Source organism: Vulpes lagopus, chromosome 3 (assembly GCF_018345385.1).
Source record: "Vulpes lagopus strain Blue_001 chromosome 3, ASM1834538v1, whole genome shotgun sequence".
Lineage (NCBI taxonomy): Eukaryota > Metazoa > Chordata > Mammalia > Carnivora > Canidae > Vulpes > Vulpes lagopus.
In genome coordinates this window covers 68,859,051-68,880,661 of record NC_054826.1, presented here as the reverse complement: position 1 = coordinate 68,880,661, position 21,611 = coordinate 68,859,051, and the positions used below count along the sequence as shown (strand labels likewise).

General features: G+C 36.4%; 1 protein-coding gene across 8 annotated transcripts in view; it reads right to left on the bottom strand.

Annotated features, from left to right (window-relative positions):
• The window catches only part of RUFY2 (RUN and FYVE domain containing 2), a 51,364-nt gene that overhangs the window by 14,673 nt on the left and 15,080 nt on the right, over positions 1 to 21,611 (bottom strand). For 4 of the 8 annotated variants that reach the window (XM_041750748.1, XM_041750746.1, XM_041750744.1 and 1 more), the window contains 7 exons: positions 19,093 to 19,162; positions 16,766 to 16,867; positions 16,521 to 16,637; positions 14,418 to 14,585; positions 10,988 to 11,085; positions 8,422 to 8,541; positions 15 to 144 (listed from right to left, as the gene is read on the bottom strand). In XM_041750748.1, the coding sequence (XP_041606682.1) occupies positions 15 to 144; positions 8,422 to 8,541; positions 10,988 to 11,085; positions 14,418 to 14,585; positions 16,521 to 16,637; positions 16,766 to 16,867; positions 19,093 to 19,162 (805 nt within the window). Of the gene's footprint in view, positions 1 to 14; positions 145 to 8,421; positions 8,585 to 8,764; positions 10,230 to 10,987; positions 11,086 to 14,417; positions 14,586 to 16,520; positions 16,638 to 16,765; positions 16,868 to 19,092; positions 19,163 to 21,611 lie in introns of those variants that run through there. The other 4 variants (XM_041750745.1, XM_041750743.1, XM_041750750.1 and 1 more) reach the window with 3 other exon arrangements.

The window sequence follows — 21,611 nt, the reverse complement described above, 5'->3', positions numbered from 1 at the left end:
TTACCACCATTTACTTTTTTAAGACTAATGATTTGTTGGGTCTTATTTCTAAGATGAGATAAGGCATCTTTCTCCTTTTGAAGATCTTCCTGCAAAGTCTGTCTCCATTCCTTCTCAATCTTCAGATCAGTTTCCAGTTGCACCCTTGAATGACAAACATACAGTAGCTTAGTGCTATTTTTCACAGCTGTCTGTATTCTTTAATAAAACCATCTTTTTGGTTGATTGTTTTTACTTTTGTGCATTTCTTCAGGTATTTTCTTTCATAAATATTTTTTGGTAAACAAGTTCAGCAGCACAGGGTTTTCTGATCCCAACATATCATTTATTTGCCAACCACAAAAACTCCTTGCTAAACAATAATTCACGTTATTTTTCAATTCTATGTACATAAATTCTACATAAGCATAGAAAATGCCTGGAAGGATATACCACACTATTAAAACTGGTTATATATTAGAGGAATGGAACAAAGGAGAAAAATGTGAAGTTTTAGTTATTTACATCTCTGTGCAAAATTTTATAACAGACAATTATTCTTATATAAGAATTACAGCAACCACTAAATCAACTTAACATCAGTCACAGAAAAATCAACCTTAGTACAGAGTGTCACTTTACAGATTGTTCACAGGACAGATCTAAGTCCAAAGAGACACCAGAAAGGTGTCTAGTGTCCATACTGCCTGGAAATGCCAATTCACCTTTGAAAGCACTACCTCATCATTCTAATAGGTGCTATCTGGCAAAACAAAAGTAGTCAAATTGCTACACTTTAGGATGCCAAAAAGAAATAATTTTGATGATTATTGCTCATAAGTAGGTATTAACGGAAGGGGCATAAACAAATAGTGCTACAATTTCAAATACTTTAAATTTTAATAGCAATATATAATATTGAAGCTATCACAATATTACATCATTTTAATATTCTTGTGTTAATATTCTGTTTACTTTTGTTTCCTCATAAAGTTAGCATTTCCATTGATAGCCACATATTTCTCTATGAAGTAAATTTTATTTTTTTTAATATTTTATATATTTTTTTATTTTTAAGTAATCTCTACACCCAACATGGGGATTGAACTCATAACCCTGAGATCAAGAATCGCATGTTCTGCCAACTGAGCCAGCCAAGCACCCCTAAGTAAATTTTAGATTTTTATTCAGGTTGAAGAGAAAAATACCCCTCGATGGAATTTACAAATTGTTGATAAGTACTATTTCACTACAAACTCAAAAGGAATACGGAGACAGGTATAAGTTATTAACACTGAGGTAAGCAAAGTATGGCATGCCTTGAGTGGCCTCATCATCCAGAATCAGAAAAAAGAAGTGAAAAAGCAAAGGAAAAATAAAGCAAGTTATTATAAATACTGCCAAAATACATGTTGACCACCAAAGGCAGAAACCATAAAGGAAAACAAAAAAGGAAAAATATACCTATTTAAAAATTTTAAATGCCTAACTGAAAAAAAACACTATGAACAAAATTTAAAACCAACAGTAAATTTAGAAAATATTTCACTGTATGTGAAATATGCAGAGTAAAGAACTCTTACAAATATTAATAAAGGGAACACCCTACGAAAAAAAGTAGATGATATAAACTGGCAATTCACAAAATTAAGAAATACAAAAGAATCTCACCAATAATCAAAAATACGCAAACTCAAACAATAAAGCATAATTTTTCAGACTAACGATTTCTTTAGATTAATTGACACGATGGTGCAGACCTATATAAGTTAATAGGATACATTGCCCATGACATAGTACACATGATAAACAAGATACTAAAGAGCATATAGGGCAGCCCAGGGTGGCTCAGCGGTTTAGTGCCGCCTTCGGCCTGGGCTGTGGTCCTGGAGACCCAGGATCGAGTCCCGGGATCGAGTCCCGTTTCCGAGTCCCGCGTCGGGCTTCCTGCATAGAGCCTGCTTCTCCCTCTGCCTGTGTCTCTGTCTCTCTCTCTCTCATGAATAAATAAAAATAAAATCTTAAAAAAATAAAAAAAAATAAAGAGCATATAGTATGATACTCTCTAAAATACATAAAAAACATCTATGCATGCCAAAAAAAGGATATTCATCAAAATGTTAAAAAAGTTTATCTCTAACTTTTATTTTCATAATATTTTCCAACAGTATGTAATATTTTCATAGTTAGAAATCAATAAAGTTATTAACATTTTGCAAGAATAAAATTGAATTTGTTTTTCTAGGACATAGTGTCAGCTGCCCATTTATACAGAAACAGTTTTAATTTTTCTGAGCCATCAGGGATTCCCCTGATCTCCAAATTGCTCACATGTTCATGCTCTACCAAAATGGCACCATTTGAGAGACAAAATTATTTTCATGGTTTTAGCAGAAACAAACATCTTCTTTCTACAGTTGTACCCAAGACTTACTGAGTAGGTTAACCCCATAGCAGTCCAGGTAGGAACCCAAGAAGGCCAAGGATAACATGATGATGAGTACCCTGAGGCTTCTTTTTCTTTAAGATTTTTATTTATTTATTCAAGAGAGAGAGAGAGGCAGAGACACAGGCAAAGGGAGAAGCAGGCTTCATGCAGGGAGCCCGATGTGGGACTTGATCCCTGGTCTCCAGGATCACACCCTGGGCTGAAGGCAGCGCTAAACCGCTGGGCCACCCAGGCTGCCCCCCTGAGGCTTCTTTTTGCCTCCTATAGAGCTCAGAGTGGTGCTGAAGAAGCCCACAGACCACCACATGAGATGGATACAGACCCCTGCAAAAAAAAGCCCCAAGAAAAGCCTGCTCTCTCTTACTAAAAAACTGGGAAGAGATAGCTTAGCATTGATATAAACCTTTTTTTTCTTTTTAAGATTTTATTTATTCATGAGAGACACAGAGAGAGGCAGAGACACAGGCAGAGGGAGAAGCAGGCTCCCCACAGGAAGTCTGATGCGCCACTTGATCCCCAGACCCTGGGATCATACCCTGAACCGAAGGCAGACACTCAACCACTAAGCCACCCAGGCGTTCCTGATACAAACCTTTTTGACGATAAATGCCCTATTCCAGCAAAACAAAAAACCAACAAAAAAACCCAGAGAAAAAAAAACATAGGCCCCCAATGACTGTCAACAAAGGCCAAGTGAGGAGCTTAGATTTCCACCGCCACTTGGCAATAATAATGCCTCTCCCAATCCCCAATGTGGTAATATCAAAAAAAAGCCAAGTGGCAAGCCTGGACTTTCACTACTGCCTAGCAGTAATGAAGTGTCTCCCCCTCTTCTCTTATGGAGACCACACTGAAAACTTGGAGTTTTAACCCCAAATCAATAACAAGGTATTTCTCACCCTCCCCACACGATCAGTGAAAGCCAAGTGAGAAGCCTAGATTTCTATCCCTGCCGAGTAAAATGAGGTACCCCTACCTCTCCCCTCCAGAATGGTGTCAGAGAGACCATGGTGAAAGCCTGGACTTCCATTCCTACCTGAAAGTAACAAAGCATCATTCCTCTTCTCTACAGTGTCAGTAGAGACTGAATGGAAAGCACAGATTTCAATCCTGGCCCAGTAGTTAGGCACTTTTCTCCATTTCACCCAGAATGGTTCTAGGATTCTACTATCCCTACTTGATATAAATAGCCAGTGTCAGGGCACCTGCATGGCTTAGTCAGTTAAGCGTCTGACTCTTGGTTTGGCTCAGGTCATGATCTCAGGGTCATGAGATTGAGCTGCATGCCAGGCTTCACACTCAGTGCAATGTCTGCTTGGGATTCTCTCCCTCTCCCTCTCCTCTCCTTCTCCTTCTCCCTCTGCCCACTCCCCAACCCCACTTGTGCTCTAAAATAAATAAATCAGGGGCACCTGGGTGGCTTAGGGGTTGAGACTCTGACTTTGGCTCAGGTTGTGATCCCAGGATTCTGGGATGGAGTCCCACATCAGGCTCCCTGCGGGAAGCCTGACTCTTCCTCTGCCTATGTCTCTACCTCTGTGTGTGTGTGTGTGTGTGTGTGTGTGTGTCTTATGAATAAATAAATAAATAAAAATATTTTAAAAATAAATAAATAGGAACACCTGGGTGGCTCAGTGGTTGAGCATCTGCCTTCAGCTCAGGGCATGATCCTGATGTACCAGGATCGAGTCCCACATCAGGCTTGAGGGGAGTCTGCTTCTCCCTCTGCCTATGTCGAGTCTCTTGTGAAAATAAAATTTAAATAAACAAACAAATAAATAAATAAATAATCTTTTATTTATTTTTATTTATAAGATTTTATTTATTTATTCATGAGAGACACAGAGAGAGAGAGAGAGAGGCAGAGACACAGGCAGTGGGAGAAGAAGGCCCCATGCAGGGAGCCCGACATGGAACTCGATCCCAGATCTCTAGGACCACACCCTGAGCTGAAGGCAGTGCTAAACCGCTGAGCCACCCCATCCGGGCTGCCCAATAAAATCTTTCAAAAAAAAAAAAAAACAGTATCTATATTCCCCTGCTGGTGTGGTTTCGATGGAGAGCTACTAAAATTTAAGTAAGACACAGTAACATAATGTAATTTTCATTATGTCCAGAATGCAACAAAAAACACATGTCATACCAAGACCCAAGAAAAAATCTTTTTGTTTTTTAAAGATTTTATTTATTTACTCATGAGAGACACAGAAAGAGATAGGCAGAGACACAGGCAGAGGGAGAAGCAGGCTCCATGCAGGGAGCCCAATATGGGACTCAATCCCAGTACTCCAGGATCACACTCTGAGCCAAAGGCAGATGCACTTAATGACTGAGCCACCCAGGCGTCCCCCAAGAAAAATCTGAACTTGGATGAGAAAAAAAACAGATGCCAACATATCAGATAATTCCAGATAAGAATTTTAAAGCAGTCATCATAAAAATGCTCCTATGACCAATTAAGAACACATTTGACACAAAATATTAAGTTTTAGCAAAAAAAAAAAAAAAAGAAGAAGAAGAAGGCAATATATTCAAATGGAAATTTTAGAACTGTAAAATACAGTAACCTCATTAAATGGGCTCAGCAGGAGAATAATGATGAGGAGGAAAGAACGGATTTCAAAACACTACAACAGAGGGGTACTTGACTGGCTCAGTCAGTGGAGCATGTGACTCTTGATCTCAGGGTCATGAGTTTAAGTCCCACATTGAGCACAGAGCCTACTATATTTATTTATTTTTATTTATTTTTTTTCAGAGCCTACTTTAAAACAAAACACAGGGGGATGGGGTGACTGCATGATGGGCGCTAGGAGGGCACTTGATGGGATGAGCACTGGGTGTTATACTGTATGTTGGCAAATTGAATTTAAATAAAGATAAATAAAATAAAATTAGTTCCAAGTTAAAAAGTAAGTAAGTAAATAAATAAATATACAAAACACTACAACAGAAATTATCCAATCTGAATAAGAGAGAAAAAAATAGACTGGGGAAAAAAAAGTATCAGGGAACTATAGGACTATTTTTTAAAAATCTAATATTTGAGGTTATCAGAATTCCAGGGAAGAGAGGGAAGCCTGGGAGGCTGTCAGTTAAGCCTCCAACTCTTGATTTCAGCTCAGGTTATGATTTCAGCGTTGTGAGACTGAGCACCATGTCAGCCTTCACACTATGCTTAGGATTCTCTCTCTCCTTCTGCTGCTCCCTGCTTCCTCTCTCTCTCTAAAGTGAATAAATAAATATTTTAGAAAAAAATTCCAGAAGAGAGAAAGTAGGTGGAAAAATACCTAGAAAAAAAGATGGCTGGAAAATTTCCAAATTTGGTAAAGATACATGTAAAGATTCAAGAAGCTGACCAAAGTTCAAAGAGACTAAATCCAAAGAAATAATCTTGGGTAGAGGAGCAGTGATTCAAATGACAATATTTTTCATCAAAAACTATGAAAACCAAAAGAATGTGGTACGACATTTTTCAAGTGCTGAAAGAAAAGAACTGTCAATTCAAATTTCTAAAGATATCCTGAAAATATCCTTCAGAAATGAAGGTGAAATTAAGAGTTCAGATTAAAAAAAAAAAAAAAAAAAAAAGAATGTGTTGCCAGAGATCTACCCTAAAAGAACAACAAAAGAAGTTATTCAGACACAAAAGAAAACTTGTAGTATCAGGAATAAAGAAAAAAAAAGTTTTCTAAATTATGTTTAATGGTTGAAGCACATACTATAATATTATCTGATATAGGGGCACATGGCTGGTACAGTCACAAAGCATGCCAACTATTGATCTCAGAGTTATGAGTTCAAACCCCACACTGGACTTAAGGTTTCCTTTTTTTTTTTTTAAGATATTATTTATTTATTCATAAGAGACACAGAGCGAGCGAGAGAGGCAGAGACATAGGCAGAGGGAGAAGCAGGCTCCATGCAGGGAGCCCAATGTAGGACTCATGCCTGGGACTCCAGGATCACACCCTGAGCTGAAAGCAGATGCTCAATGCTGAGCCACCCAAGGGTCCCTAGAGTTTACTTTAAAAAAAAAAACAAAAAAAAAACTTTCTAATATTGTCTGATGTGGTTCTCAATATTATGCAGAGAAAATATTTAAGCACACTTCATTCAAAGTAGTAAAATGTTGGTACCAGTCGACTGTGAAAGTTGCAAATATACAAGACAGTATCTAGAACAATCACTAGAAAATCTGTACAAAGAGATATACTCAAAAACTCTATAGATAAATCAAAAAGGAATTCCAAATGATATTCAAGTAATCCATGGGAAGGCAGGAAAAAAGAAATGAATGAAAAACAAAAAAAAAAACCAAACAATAAAACAGTAGACTTAAGCACTCATATCAACAATTACACTAAATTTAAATGGACTAAATATATCATTGAGATTGTTAGAACAGATAAAAAAACATGAACTATAAGAAACTTACTTCAAATATACTAATGATAATAATAAAGATCAGGCTGAAAGTTTAACAACTGATAAAAGCAAGGATTAATGTTTTATTAATTACACAATATTAATCAAAATAAAATAGTTCTATTAATACTAAATAAAGAAAATTATCAGATAAAGAAGCATATCACATAATGATAAAAAGGTTAATTCACCAAGAAGACATAGCAATCCTAAATGTGTAGGCACCAAACAAAAGAACTCCAGAATACAAGAAGTAAAAACTGTTAGAACTAAAAGTAGAAATACACAAATCCACAATTATAGTTGGGATATTCAATAAATCCCCTCTCAATAACTGACCGAACTATTAGAAAATTAGCAAGAATTAAGAAGGACTTAATGCCACCTCAACCAATGGATCCCAAGGCAGCTTAGCAAGTTGGCATATGGTCATATAGCATATGGCATATGGTCATAAATGGCATATGGTCTTAATAATCCATTAAACATAATATATAACTATTTTCTCTCATTGCTTTATTTTTTAAAGATTATACTTATTTGACACACAGAGCACAAGCAGGGGGAGCAGAAGTGGGAGAGGGAGAAAGAGGCTCCTCACTGAGCAGGGAACCCAATGTGGTGCTCAATCCCAAGACCCTGGGATCATGACCCAGGCCCAAGGTAGACATTTAACAGACTGAGCCACCCAGGTGCCCCTGTTGCTTCGTTTTAATAACAAAAATGGCACAGATTTACAGGGGGAAAAAATACTGATGTTTATAAAATAAAAACTAAAATACCCCTGTCAATCTGCCATCACTCCCCTGAGATAATCATTCCCCAGAATCTGTATTCTTTAAACTCTTTTCTTTTTTTTTTTAATTTTTATTTATTTATGATAGTCACACAGAGAGAGAAAGAGAGAGGCAGAGACATAGGCAGAGGGAGAAGCAGGCTCCATGCACCGGAAGCCCGACGCGGGATTCGATCCCAGGTCTCCAGAATCGCGCCCTGGGCCAAAGGCAGGTGCTAAACCGCAGCGCCACCCAGGGATCCCTTTAAACTCTTTTCTATATATTCGTAAATATTCAGTTTTAATTATAAAAAATAGGATCATAGTTTGCATAACTGTCTGCAACTTGCTTTTTTTCAGTCTAATGACATATATGAATACTTTTATTACTTGGTAATAGATATATAGACCTATCATATGAAGTACTAATAAAAATGTTCTCAGAAAACACCATGTTCTTTGATAAGTTCCTTTGAGTTACAAAGGCCTATTACACTCAGTATCTAGAAATATAATGGCCATCGGATTAATGTTATACCAGCAGAAAGAATAAAATTCTCCTTGAGCAACATAACAAGACCGTTGAAAGTGCTCTGTGAAAAATAAAGGGACAAAAACATAAGTTCTATCATAATTATGTTTGCTAATTTTTTTACTTCTCAAGGAGAACTCCATAATCTGGTGGCATCATTAACTAAATGAAAATATAGGTATCCTACTATTATGTGCAAAAAAAAGTGGTAGGATTATTATTAACACAAGTATTTGTTTCCAAGAGTGAAATACTCACAGCTGTTTCTCCTTTTGGGAGATTTGTTTCTGCAGATTGTCCGATTTACTCTGACACTCTTGTAGATATTTCTTGTCTTCATCTTCAGCTTCCATTTGCGCCTTCTCTGCTTGCTGCAATCTGGTGTAATTCAAATCAACTTTGGGTAAAACTGAGGCTAGAACTAGGGTGTAAAAAGGGTGAAGAAGACAAATAAAAGAAAAATGGGGAAATAGAAACATTTCTAAATGAAAACAAAGTTTGGGGGGAAACTCACAAACTCAAACGTGAAAGAGCCACACAATGTCTAGAAATTGTTTTGTGATTTTTTTTTTCAATATAACATATAATATGCCCAAAATACTATCTTCAAATTTGTTTTATTTCTTGTTCATAATTAACAATGCAAAGCAATGCAGCCTTTACCACTTACGTAGAGCAGAATGAATCAACTTTGAAAGTATAATGGGTGCGTACTGTCTTTTTACAAAACCATGTAAAAGCACAGTATTTAGGTCTACACTAGGTGAAGAAGCCACATTGTTATTTATTATGCTAGGATGTGTATGCCAGGAATCAAGTGTGCTACAAGGCCAAGAGCAAAGACCTGCAATTATTTTGAATAGCCAAGTCCTCCCTGTAGGATCTTTATGCATTTACTAAATTATGCCAAAAGCTGTGTGTTTTTGTGTGTATGTGTGTGTGTGTGTATATGTGTTAAGATTCAAAAGAATATTGTATTAGTTGGCAACATTCTCTAGAGATCATTTTTAATCATCACTGATGTTTAAATATTAGCTAAAAAATGTGATTTTCATTTATTCTGTTTTTATTTGTAAGTCATTGCTTCTCCCTGTGCTTAGCTCCACTCCCTGCCTCCCATCTAAGATTTCTTAGATTTAACTTTAATATTTTTATAAGAAAATATTTCCCATGTATTCAAGGGACATTAACTCCTTGTAGGGAATCACAGGCAAAATTTCTATTCAACTAGCTGAAAACACTGCCTCTTTTCTTTCTAAAACATACCAGTGGGGTAACCTGACACATTTCAGAAGTATAAATGCCACTTCTATGCAAAAAGAGAGTAACATTCAAGTTAACTCTAAATTGAAATTGAAATTTAAAATATTAGGGAGGGCAGGGGGACAGAGGACTCAAGCACTTCGCTAAGATTACAGAAACTGAAATAAAACTCAGAGTGAGGTAGGGCTTGAAGTTGTGCTATCACAAAGAGGGCTAAGGGAACTGGGGAACTGAGGTGCTAAAGTACAAGAGAGTGGCCAATCTGGGTTAAAAAAAAAAAAACTATTTTAAAACATGTTTAAAAATCAGTTAAAGGAGCCATTAGGCAAAGAGTGGGCCAAAGGGGGGAAAAATTTGTGCCAACACATTGTGAAACCAAAGGTTAACTTATTTTTAAACAATGTTTATATTTTCCATCAAAAAGTAGCTAAAAAGATAAAACTGCACTTGAAAATCCTGACCTCCAAAAGGTCAATACTCAAATCAGCCTTTGTGCACCAGGTTTGAGGATTGTGTTTTTGGAAATCCAAGTGCACCCACTCTGCTTTCTGGCAGTGTATACCACAGCAGCTGATCAAGAAGTGTACAGGGTTCCTAATACACTTTTCAAATACTTTATAGCATAAATTATTTTCTATTTAATATATTATAAAATTGTTGATTCTCTTTTAGTCTGTTTAAATACAAGTGGTTTTCAGAAAGATATATCTTTGACCAGCTTGTACTGGTCCTGAGTGTCACTGCTGGCATATTTCACCAATGACATTGCAATTGTCCTAGTTTGAGTTAACAAATCATTGTCACTTCATAATGGAATGGACAGAAATCAAAGACAGAAAAAGGTAATAAAGATGTCCAAAATGTAAAAATGGGGATAAAGAAAACAAAAAAGAAAAAAGAAGAAAGAGGATGTCAATAAAAGAATATTCATGTCAATAAAGCATTAATAGTTATGTTTTTCATAAGTAGATTCAAAGAAAGCAATGATAAGACATATGTTGACACCAACATGACAGGTCAATGGAAATACATTACATTTTCCAACAATAAAAGTGAAAAATGCCAATATAAAACAATTCAATTTAAATAAAATTATTTCTTGGTTTGGGTTGAGGGTCCTAGCTCAAAGAAACACAACTAAGCTGCCAACTCAAAGCTTGATTTCAGATAAAGAGATGGTGAATGATAAAGGATATGACAATCAATATGCATGGAAATCAATCAGGGATAATTCCACCATAGATTTTGTTCGTTTTTCACTTTTTTAAAGTTTTTGTTTGTGTATTTGTTTTATGTAATAGCTTGAACCACATGAAACTGCCAATATTAAACCTTTTAAAACAATCCACAAAATGGCAAATTCAGATGAATCAGCCTAATATAAAGCAACTTGATTCCATGCAACAACCAAAACAAAAAAGGCAAAATTCTGCTGGGCTTTAAAAAAAAAAAAGTCCTAATCTAAATTTTCCTAATGGTTTTTGTGGCAGGTGTCAGAATTGAATAAAGAAAAGGGAGGAAAAAAAAGGAAAAAAAGAAACTAAGACTGGAAATGCTATACCTTTGCTCCAGCTGCCTCATGGCTGCAGTAATTTTATTGGTTTTTTCTTCTAGTTGGGCAATTATTTCACTTTTTTCTTTCAAGCCATCTTCAGAACCCTATTTAGAAAAAAAAATTATAGTGGCTTTGATTTTCTTTTCTTTTTTTTTTTATTTATGATAGGCACACAGTGAGAGAGAGAGAGGCAGAGACACAGGCAGAGGGAGAAGCAGGCTCCATGCACCGGGAGCCCGACGTGGGATTCGATCCCAGGTCTCCAGGATCGCGCCCTGGGCCAAAGGCAGGCACCAAACCGCTGCGCCACCCAGGGATCCCCAGTGGTTTTGATTTTTAAACCTGAATATTTTTAAGTTTTTTATATCCTTTCATTAGAGAATTTTTACTTTGAAATAAACAGAGTTAATTTGTACATTGAAATACTCCTATGATATAAAGCAACAGTACTACTAGTCTTCAATTAAAATGTAAAAAAGAAAATAAAAATACACTGCCTTCAATGTTTCTGGAAGACAACAGAATAAACTTGTAAAATGCCCTATTTTTCAAATTAAATACTAAAGAGCTTTTTGGCATCAAATCTACCTAAGCAGTGATGTAACTTTATGAGAGAATTCATAATTACTAAAGCATTTTTTTTTAATTTTTTTTTTTTTTTTTTTTTTTTTTTATGATAGGCACACAGTGAGAGAGAGAGAGGCAGAGACACAGTCAGAGGGAGAAGCAGGCTCCATGCACCGGGAGCCTGACGTGGGACTCGATCCCGGGTCTCCAGGATCGCGCCCCGGGGCAAAGGCAGGCGCTAAACCGCTGCGCCACCCAGGGATCCCTAAAGCATTTTTTTTAAGACTTTATTTATGAGGCACCTAAGTAGCAATTGAGAATCTGACTTTGGGGTCCTGGGATTGAGTTCCACATCAGGCTCCCTATGGAGAGCTTGCTTCTCCCTCTGCCTATGTCTCTGCCTCTCCCTGTGTCTCTCATGAATAAATAAAATCTTTTTAAAATTTTAAAAAATAAAGTTTGTTTTTTTCCTTAAGATTTTATTTTGTTTATTCATGAGAGACACACACACAGAGGGGGGCGGGGGCAGAGACATAGGCAGAGGGAGAAGCAGGCTCCATGCAGGAAGCCTGATGTAGAACTTGATCTGGGGACTCTGGAATCACACCCTGAGCCAAAGGCAGATGCTCAACCTCTGAGCCACCCATGAATCCCTAAAAAATAAAGATTTTTCAAAAGATTTTTGACAAAGAAAGAGAGAGAACACAAGCAGGGGGAGTGGCAGGCAGAAGAAGAGGGAGAAGCAGGCTCCCCACCAAGCAGGGAACCTATGCAGGCTCCATCCCAGGACCCTGGGATCATGAACTGAGCAGAAAGCAGATGCTTTGCCTACTGAGCCACCCAGGTGCCCCTATACTTAAACATTTCAAACAAAATTAAATCTTTCTCAGGGCCCTTGGCTAGCTCAGTAGGTAAAGTACATGACTCTAGATCTTCGGGTTATAGGTTTGAGCCTATGTTGAGTGTAGATTACTTAAAAAAATAAAATCTTAAAAAAAAAAAAAAACTAAAGGGATGCCTGGGTGGCTCAGTCAGTTAAGCGTCTGACTTCAGCTCCAGTCAGGATCTTGGGGTTCTGGGATAGGGTCCTGGGGTCAGGCCCTGTGTTGGGCTCCACACTCAGCAGGGAGTTTGATTCTCCCTCTCCCTCGCTCCTCCCCCACACTTGTGCTCTCTGTCAAATAAATAAAATCTTTAAAAAAAATTAATCTTTTTCAGGACTATACCTGTATAAAGAATTCGCAGAAATGTCCTACATATTTAGATTGAATTTTCCCAAAAGATTAAATCTTCATAGTTAATCTTTTGGTATTAAAAAAGAAATTCAGATAGGTGATTTGTTGATACCTTTTCCACTGAGATATTTCTTAAGCTTCCATATAGAAAAAAAGGCACTGATTTTTATTACCAATATGGCCCAGTTAAAAAGCAAATCCTGGATGCCTGGGTGGCTCAGTCAGTTAAGCATCTGCCTTTGGCTCAAGTCGTGATCACAGAGTCCCAGGAATGAGCCTTGCATCAGGCTCCCTGCTCAACGGGGAGTCTGCTTCTCCCTCTGCCCCTCACCTCTCGAGCTCACTCTTTCCCTCTCCCTCTCTCTCTCAAATATATAAAACCTTTAAAAGTAAATAAAAATTAAACAATTAAATAAAAAACAAATCCTTCATACAAATAGTCATTTTCAATTTACATTAAACTCAAGAAATTCCAAGAATTTAGGAATGATAGTTACCTCCAAAATCTATAAAAAACTTATCAAACTCAACATCCCCCCCAAAATAATCCAGTTAAGAAATGAGAAGACATGATGCCACTTTTCCAAAGAAGACATCCAAATGGCTGACACATAAAAAGATGTTCAACATCACTCATCATCAGGGAAATACAAATCAAAACCACAATGAGATAACACCTCACACCTGTCAGAATGGCTAAAATTAACAACACAGGAAACAGGTGTTGGTGAGGATGCAGGCACAAGGGGAACCCCCTTGCACAACAGGAATGCAAACTGATACAGTCACTCTGGAAAACAGTATGGAATTTCCTCAAAAAGTTAAAAATAAAACTACACTATGATCCAGCAATTGCACTACTAGGTATTTACTCAAAAGATACAAAAATATAGATTTTTTTTAAAAGATTGATTGATTTATGAGAGACAGAAAGAAAGAAGCAGAGAGATAGAGGGAGACAAAAATATAGATTTGAAGGGGATACATGCACCCTGATATTTAGAGCAGCATTATCAACAATATAATCAAACTATGGAAAGAGGCTAAATATCCATTGACTCATGAATGAATAAAGATTTGGTATTTATACATAATGGATTACGACTCAGCCATCAAAAAGAAGGACATCTTAACATTTGCAATGATGCAGATGGAGCTACAGTGTATTATACCTAGCGGAGTCAGTCAGTCAGAGAAAGACAAAGACCATATGATTTCACTCATACGTGGAATTTAAGAAACAAAACAGATAAACATTTGGAAGGGGGGAAGGAAAAAGAGAGAGAAACAAACCATAAGAGACTTACTGAGAGAGAACAAACTAAGGCTTGCTGGAAGATGAGCAGCAGATGGGCTGCAAGAGTGACTGGTTAATGAGGGCCCTGGTTATGATGAGTGCTAAGTGTTGATGAGTGTAGGTGTAGTGCGAGGTGACTCGGCGGTTTAGTGCCGCCTTCAGCCCAGGGTGTGATCCTAGAGACCCGGGATCAAGTCCCACGTCGGGCTCCCTGCATGGAGCCTGCTTCTCCCTCTGCCTGTGTCTGTGCCTCTCTCTCTCTCTCTGTGTGTGTGTCTCTCATGAATACATAAATAAAATCTTTTAAAAAAACAAAAACAAAAAGAATGATCCTTACCTGCAACTTCTGATACATTTCTATGTTAATCGCTTTAACTTCCTCTAGTTGTTGCCGAAGGCCAATCAAAGTATCTTGTTTCTCATGGATATCTTTCTCCAACAATTTCATGGCAAGTTCAATCTCATGTTTCATACTAACTTGTACTGCTAGCTCATTTTCCACTTCCTGCAATTTCAACATATCCTCAATTCACACACTCCAGGATATCAAAAATCAGACACATGACAGTTAATGAGAACAAGAAGGAACTTCAATTCAATATATAGACTACTCTTTAAAAAAAAAATATGTAGACTACTCTTTTGAGGTTTAAGCCCCACTAAAAGGAATCAATCAGGTCCTATAAAAACAGAACATTCTAAATATTTCAACCGCATATTTTGCGAAAATGAATGCATTTTTTAGGTATTAATTATTACTATTTTACTGGTTCAAAAATTAAGTATTTTTATGTCTCATAAACTCAGTATTAATTTTCCTTAATCAAAGAAATAAAGTAGTCCAGGGGTGCCTGGCTAGCTCAGTTGGTTGGACAAGTATGTGACTCTTGATCTTGATCTGCCCCACATTGGGTATAAAGATTACTTAAGTAAATAAAACTTAAAAAAAAAAGAAAAAAACAGAAATAAAGCAGTCCATAAAAGTGAAAGCCAAAGATAATTCAAAAACTCCACTTCACAGTTTTAATTTCTTCTCTTAAAGAATTTTACATCAGGGGTTGGGGGCTGGGATAAGTGGGTGATGGGCATTAAGGAGGGCACATGATATAATGAGCACTGGGTGTTATACACAACTGATGAATCCCTGAACTCTAGCTCTGAAAATTATAGTACACTATACATTGACTGAACTTAAATAAATCTTTTTTTTTTTAATTTCATATCAAAACAGAAAGAAGTTTGCTAATATTAAAGACAAATAGGGGATCCCTGGGTGGCTCAGCGGTTTAGTGCCTGCCTTTGGCCCAGGGCGTGATCCCGGAGTCCCAGGATCGATTCCCGCATCAGGCTCCCTTCCTTGAGCCTGCTTCTCTTCCTTCTGCCTGTTCCTCTGCCCCTCTCTCTCTGTGTCTCTCATGAATGAATAAATAAAATCTTTAAAAAAAAAATTAAAAACAAATAAAAACAAATAGCAAAAGGGATGGAAAGGCTGGCAATACTTTCTTCTTGACCCAGGTGATGATTACACAGGTATTTATGTTATTAGCCACTAAGCTGTATATTTATATTTTTCTGTAGGTATTGTATCAATTTAAAAGAATAAAAAAATAATTTTTTAAAACATCGTATTTATCGGACACTTGGGTGCCTCAGTGGTTGAGTCTGCCCTCTGCTCAGGTAGTGATTCTGAAGTCCTGGGATCAAGTCCCACATCAGGCTCCACAAAGGGAGCCTGCTTCTTCCTCTGCATATGTCTGCCTCTCTCTCTGTGTCTCTCATGAATAAATAAAATCTTTAAAAATAGAATAGAATAAAATATTACATTTATTTATTTCAGAGTGAGAGAGAGAGAGAGAGAGAGCATGCATGTATGAGCCAGGGGAGGGGTTGGGGAGAGGGAGGAGGAGAATCCCAAGCAGACTCTGCACTGAGTGCGGACCCCAATGCAGGCCTCAATCCCACCACCCTGAGCTCAAGACCTGACCTAAAATCAAGAGTCAGATGCTCAACAGACTGAGCCACCCAGATGCCTCATTAATTTTTTTTAAAGTAACTTCTATGCCCAACATGGGGCTGGAACTCATAACCCCAAGATCAAGAGCTGTATGCTTAAAAAAAAAAAAAAAAAAAAGAGTTGTATGCTGTACCAACTAAGCCAGCAAGGTGCCCCCAAAATAAGTTAATTTAAATATTATTTTAGTCATATTTGAATATATCATTCTATTCTATTTAATGCTGGTCACAATACATTTATTTCACACACTGTAACACAATTTAAAAACACCTGATAGAGTAGGAACACAAAGAATTTGAAGCGGTTGTAAGGGAGTGAGATTTCTATCCCACAGCAAGGAGATAAGGCTAAAAAAAGAGTTCAAGTGGTGCTTAAGAGTAAATTATTATTATTATTATAATTATTATTTTTGCTAATGTAACCTACCTGTCTTAACTGAGATTCATCTCGAAGCTGCCTTCTGGCATCGTTGTACATTTCATCCAGCCCCTGGCGAGAATGCTTATACGTTTGAAGCTCAGTTTCCACATCCACTTTGGTAACCTAGGAAGAAAACAAAGCTTTTACTGTGTAATCACTACACATAGATATAAATATCCAGTGTATGCAAAAGTTCCCTAGGTGGCAATTTCTGACACAAGACAGTCTACAGTCAGTACATACATACTTACCTCCAGGTGCTGCTGGGTTTTCATTAAAATCAATTTATTTTCACTTCGTAACTGATGATTTTCTTCTTGGAGTTTAATGATATTATTCTTTGCTATTGCTAACTAAAAATTAGGACAAGAAAAAAGATTTTAAACATCTTTACTTACACTTGCTTTACAGGTTATGTTCATGGCTACAAACAATAGAATATAAAATCTTAAAATTAGTCAAATGTCTCATATCTACAGAAGCTTTCCTAAGAAAAATGTGCTGTTATCCTAAGATACCAATAAAAAAGTTAAACTCTTATTTCTAGTATTTCCTTATTAGTCAAAATATGTCAGTTAAAACATATGAGTATCTGATTTAAATATGTTCTGAATACAAAGTGTCATGAAACAATAAGTCTGTAAAGACTTGTGTAAAGTTCTAAAAAAAAAAAAAAAAAAAACTTGTGTAGAAATAAAAAGATCTATAAGAAAAGAAGGCTGTGCCATCATTGAAAATGTGATATAGACCTTCATGATAACCAAACAGGACATCCTCTGAAATACACAACACTGAGTGACCATCACAAATATGAGGCATTTCTCACCATCAGAGTTAAACTAAGTGGTTTGGTTCTGAGGCCTAGAATGAAAAGAAGGATTCTAGGAAAGGAAAGAAGGGACCACTCTCAATGTTGACTTGCAAATAAATTTCTGAACACTTCGTTACAGATATAACTTGAACTTCACAGTGCACCTAAGGCCAAGAAGAGGCACAAACTATTGAGCAGCTCTAATGTGGTCTCAATCTATCAAACTATCAGATGGTCCTGATGGCCAACAGACACTGACAAGATGCTCAATATCACTCATTATCAGGGAAATGCAAGTAAAAACTACAATGAAATACCACCTGTCAGAATGGGTAAAATAAAAAATACAAGAAACAACAGGTGCTGGCAAGGATATGGAGAAAAAGGAACCCTCAGTGTAGTGTTGGTGGGAATACAAACTGATTCAGTCACTGTGGAAAACAGTATGGAGTTTCCTCAAAAAATTAAAAATAGAACTATCCTACCATCCTACCAGTGAGTAATTACACTACTGGGTATTTAGCTAAAAATACAAAAACAGGAATTCATAGAGATACATGCATCCTTGTTTATTGGAGCATTATTTACAACAGCCAAACTATGAAAGCAGCCCAAGTGTCCATCAATAGATGAATGGATAAAGAAGATGTGGTATCTATATACAATGGAATATTATTCAGTCAAAAAAAAATGAATGAAATCTTGCCATTTGTAACAACATGGATAAAGCTACACAGTTTAATGCAAGGCAAAATAAGTCAGAGAAAGACAAATACCATATGGTCTCATTCATGTGGAATTTAAGAAACAAATGAGCAAAGGAAAAGAGAGAGAGAAACCAAGAAACAGACCCTTCCCTATAGAAAACAAACTGATGGTTACCAGAGGGAAGGTGGCTGGGGGGAATGGATGATATAGGTTGATGGGGATTAAAGAGTACACTCATCATAATAAAAACCAAAACCAAAACAAAAAAAATCCCACTATCAAATGGTCCCAAATTATCAAAATAAAAATGGATTTGCAATCATGCAAATCTTTAAGTGCTCCCTGGTTTGGAAAAATTAGGCCAATTCTAAAAGAAATAAGAATTTTAATTAACACAGAAAGTAGGGTCAGAGCATTCATAACAGATTTCTTCCACTAGCCTAAATAATTCTGAAAATAGAAAGCAGTAATTCTGTGGTTTGACAGATTAAAAAAAAAAAACTTACCTAAAGCAACTTTACAAACAGTACTAAAAAGAGAATGGAGATAAATTTCTGGTCTGGTACCACCAGATAACCACTTTGACAACACAGGAAAACAGCATGGGGAATGAGGTTTACACTTGGGTGAAGAAAGGGGGGCCATGATCATGCAGCAGTGCTTGTAAATAAAAGTAATCTCAAGAGTGGAACAAGAGGGACAGTATCATTATAACAGGAATTTCTAACTATAGGTGATTCATTATCTAAATACAGATCATCCGGATTTTAAAATGAGAATCACAGCTTATTTACAGAAGAGCTTGTATGAGTGCCATCTTTGGGGCTCATTTCTAGGAGTATTTCAAACAATTCACAGATTCACCTGAGAATTTACCTGAGAAAATGTGGTTTCTCTAGAACTTATAATCAATTACAACTACATTGCAAATATTCCATCATAATGATGAAAAAGTGTGTGTATGTGCTCACACGTACTTAATGCATTCCTACTTAAATGGAAAAGAATCACAAATACTCGGTTCGTGAAAGGCAATTATCTATGGCTGGGTTACAATACCTCTTCAATCAGCTTAGTATTTGACTTTTCTAATGAGTCAACTCTTGAATGGAGACTGCTGACTGTGCTGCTGAAATTTAAAAAAAAAAAACAAAAAAACAACTCATTCAAATCACACAAACTCACAAAGGCAAGAAAAAGTATGCTATCCTGGACTTATCATGATGACTAACATGCACCAATTACCCTGAATTTTTAAGTGTGGGATATTTCATTAAGTTGAATAACCTGATTTGGCTAGGAAAGCAATAAAGACTGGATCAAAAGAATCATTTCTATCAAAATTTCATTTTGTGTTGCTCATCATTTTTTGTTACCGTCTTCTTACACTTAACTTGTAATACTTAAGAATGGATTCCACACAAAGACTGTCAAATATTGTTAAAACTAAAATTTTAAATTATCTTTTAAAGGATGAACTTTAAATACCCACCTTATAATCAAGTGGCTTAACAAGCGTTCTTCATAGCTATCTTCAACACAAGCCCCCATCCTGTTTCCATTCTCCATTTTCACAATCACTTACAGACCTCTAACATCACTCATAGTTGGGGAAATGTGAATATGAAATTCACATCAGTACCTGGTCAGCCTGCAGCTAAGCAAACACCCTGACTCTCAAAGATATAGTTAAAAATCAGGTTAAGTTGAATGAACAACTTAGTTTTTTGCATCTTTGTTTAAATTGATCCAGACTGGACACTACTGTACATTTTATTTAATCTGTTTTCAAGGCCTTGATTCTACTATCTCAAGCTTTCTTTCATAACATATTTTACATCACAATAAAACCTATAATAGATTTAAACAAATTTTATACCAACCTCAGAAATAAATATTGGCATTTTAGTTTAACTGGTGAAACAAGAAAAATATTTTTTCATTCATATTAAATCATTTTTTTTAAGATTTCATGTATTTATTCATGGGAGACACAGAGAGAGGCAGAGACACAGGCAGAGGGAGAAGGAGGCTCTTTGAGGGGAGCCCGATGCAGGACTCGATCCCCAGACTCTGGGATCACGCCCTGAGCTGAAGGCAGACGCTCAACCACTGAGCCACCCAGGTGCCCCCATATTAAATCATTTTTAAATAATCATTCTTAGGTAAACAACTTGAGTTTTTCACAAACAGCAAAAGGGTATCTGAATGGGGAGATATAACAGGTGTGGGACTAAGAGACAAAGGACTAAAGGCTATAGTCCCTGCTTTTCTACTTTGTGTCACCTTGAAAGCTGTAAAACCTTTCTGAGCTTCAATTTCCTTATCTATAAATCAGATAATACCTGTCCTACCTTTATGCAAGAATCAGTAAAATATTAATCAACAAAGCACTTTTAGGGGCATGGGGGGTGCTTAGCGGGTTAAGCATCTACCTTCCACTCAGGTCATAAACCCAGGATCCTGGGATCAGAGTTCCATGGGGGGAGTGAGGGTTGCTCAGCAGGGAGCCTGCTTCTCCCTCTACCTCCTGCCACTCCCTACTTGTGCTCTCTCTCCCCCTCTATCAAATAAATAAAACCTTTAAAAAAAAAAGCACTTTTGAAAATAAATCCTCAATACCGGTTTTCTTTGAATGAGGGATATGTGAGATCTATTTTTTGTCTATTTCCTATACTTTTTAAAATGCTCTAAATATACAGAAACCTTCTAATCGGAAAAACAACAAAACAGTTTTAAATCTGTAAAATGTAAAAAAGGCACTAGTGCTGTTGTAAATTATTTAATACATATATTTAAGAATGAGAAAACTCTGAACCAAATGGAACAGACTCTAATATAAACTGTTAAGTAAAAACAGTGAAGTATAGAATAGTATAAAATGTATACTATTTTATGTGTAAAAAACTGAGGGGAAGGTGAGAACTCTAAGAATATATATGCATATTCTTGTCTAGTTGTATAAAGTATCTCTGGAGGCATACACAAGAACATATTTATTAATCCCAAAGAGGGAAACCACCAGGTGGCTGGAGATCAGGGAAGAAGGAGGCTTTTTGTTCCATGTTCCTTTTGTTAAACTATGTGATTATATCACCTGTTCCCAAAAGTGAATAAAGCATTAAAAGTAAATAAGTAAGCAATACAAAGTTGCATTTAGAAATATAATCTCAGAAATAAAAGTTACAAAACAAACATACATGTATTTCCTACAACATCAATTATTACAACTCCATGATTAAAAGGACAATGCTACAAGATCTTTCCTATCTAACTTCAGAGAAAGCAAAACTTACAGCTTCTAAGATTTTTTCTAAAATGCGAAAATGTTTAATTGTATTTTCTGACTGAATGAAACTTAGATAATCAGAAAAGTATAAAAAAATTGTAAAATTATTCATAATGCCCACCACCCAGAGAAAGCCATTTTTGCTAATTATTCATTTTAATTAATGGGAACAATCCATTTCTAACTATTATTAGAGTTAGAAATTTCTAACTCTAACTCATTTCTAATATTATTCCCTATACCTGTGCTATCTAGTCCAAACTGAAATATACTGTAAGTGTAAAATATA